This window comes from Phalaenopsis equestris, unplaced genomic scaffold (assembly GCF_001263595.1).
Source record: "Phalaenopsis equestris unplaced genomic scaffold, ASM126359v1 Scaffold000800, whole genome shotgun sequence".
NCBI lineage: Eukaryota > Viridiplantae > Streptophyta > Magnoliopsida > Asparagales > Orchidaceae > Phalaenopsis > Phalaenopsis equestris.
This window is the reverse complement of record NW_018165240.1, coordinates 182,769-183,803: the sequence shown is the minus strand read 5'-3', so window position 1 is coordinate 183,803 and position 1,035 is coordinate 182,769. Positions and strand designations below refer to the sequence as shown.

General features: G+C 33.8%; 1 protein-coding gene across 1 annotated transcript in view; it reads right to left on the bottom strand.

Annotated features, from left to right (window-relative positions):
- Positions 1 to 184: 184 nt before the first annotated feature.
- Positions 185 to 1,035, bottom strand: part of LOC110031312 (probable galacturonosyltransferase 13) — a 17,650-nt gene continuing 16,799 nt past the window's right edge. The window contains exon 6 of the mRNA XM_020734455.1: positions 185 to 838. Coding sequence (XP_020590114.1) covers positions 548 to 838 — 291 coding nt within the window. The 3' untranslated portion in view covers positions 185 to 547. The remainder of the gene's footprint in view (positions 839 to 1,035) is intronic.

The window sequence follows — 1,035 nt, the reverse complement described above, 5'->3', positions numbered from 1 at the left end:
TATATATATATTATATGAAAGTAAACATCTAATACTTTCAACACACATGGAAAGTAACAAATCCCTGATCTCCAATTGCAAAAATATCCATTCTTTTTACAATTAATAAAAGGAAGAATACAAAATTATATAATGCAAAAATACAAAAAAAAAAAAATTCTAGCAATAAAAAATAAGAAAAATAAATTTTTTTTTTTTAAAAACAATAATTTCTGCCTTCTTGCTAAAACAAAATAAGTCTTTCCTTACCTGTAGCTGATTTCTTCTCTGTTCCCTGCTGACTGAGATAAATCATGCTTGGACACCCCCTCAGCATGAATGAATACTCTACAAACATGAAAATTATAAAATTACCTTCTCTCACAATCAAACTCGACTCGCCGATCGCTTCTCGTGTGCTCACCAGACTGCGCTCGGCACGGCTCGTATAACTAAAATGATTTTCTGATATATTCCTTGTATCTTAACCACAAAAAAATAACAATCTTCCATTATCTACTTCAACAGAAGCTGTGTTTCATTCAGTTCTGCAACTCTTTTTAGCTGATTAATCTGCTGGTTCCAATATATGACAATTCTTGATGAACTCATTGGAGTAATTTACATGTTTGGTCCAGAAAGGCTTTAGGAGCCTGTAACCAATCTCTAACCATGGTTTACATTGACCATTGTAGTGGATAACGGCAGCCTTTCTCACGTTATCGAGGTTGGTTTCTTCCTGATAACCCAAGCCGAGCATGTGCCACGACGGGTCCATTGGATGAACGTGCCCTCGAAAGGCTATTAGAGCTGGTGGTAGTGTTCCAAGCTTCCAGAGAGTCAAATTAGAGTTCAAGTTCTGCAGCAGATAATATAAGGAAATGTTAGAAAACAGTTTAAAAATGAAAAAATATGGTTGAGAAAAATTTCAAAAGTTTTATGGTCTTTTATCATTAATATAAAACTAAATCTCAAGTAAAAAAAAGGTGAAGAAGAGGACTAAATGCTACCGGTGCATGGAGCTCCAGCAAATCAATATTACATATATATATATAT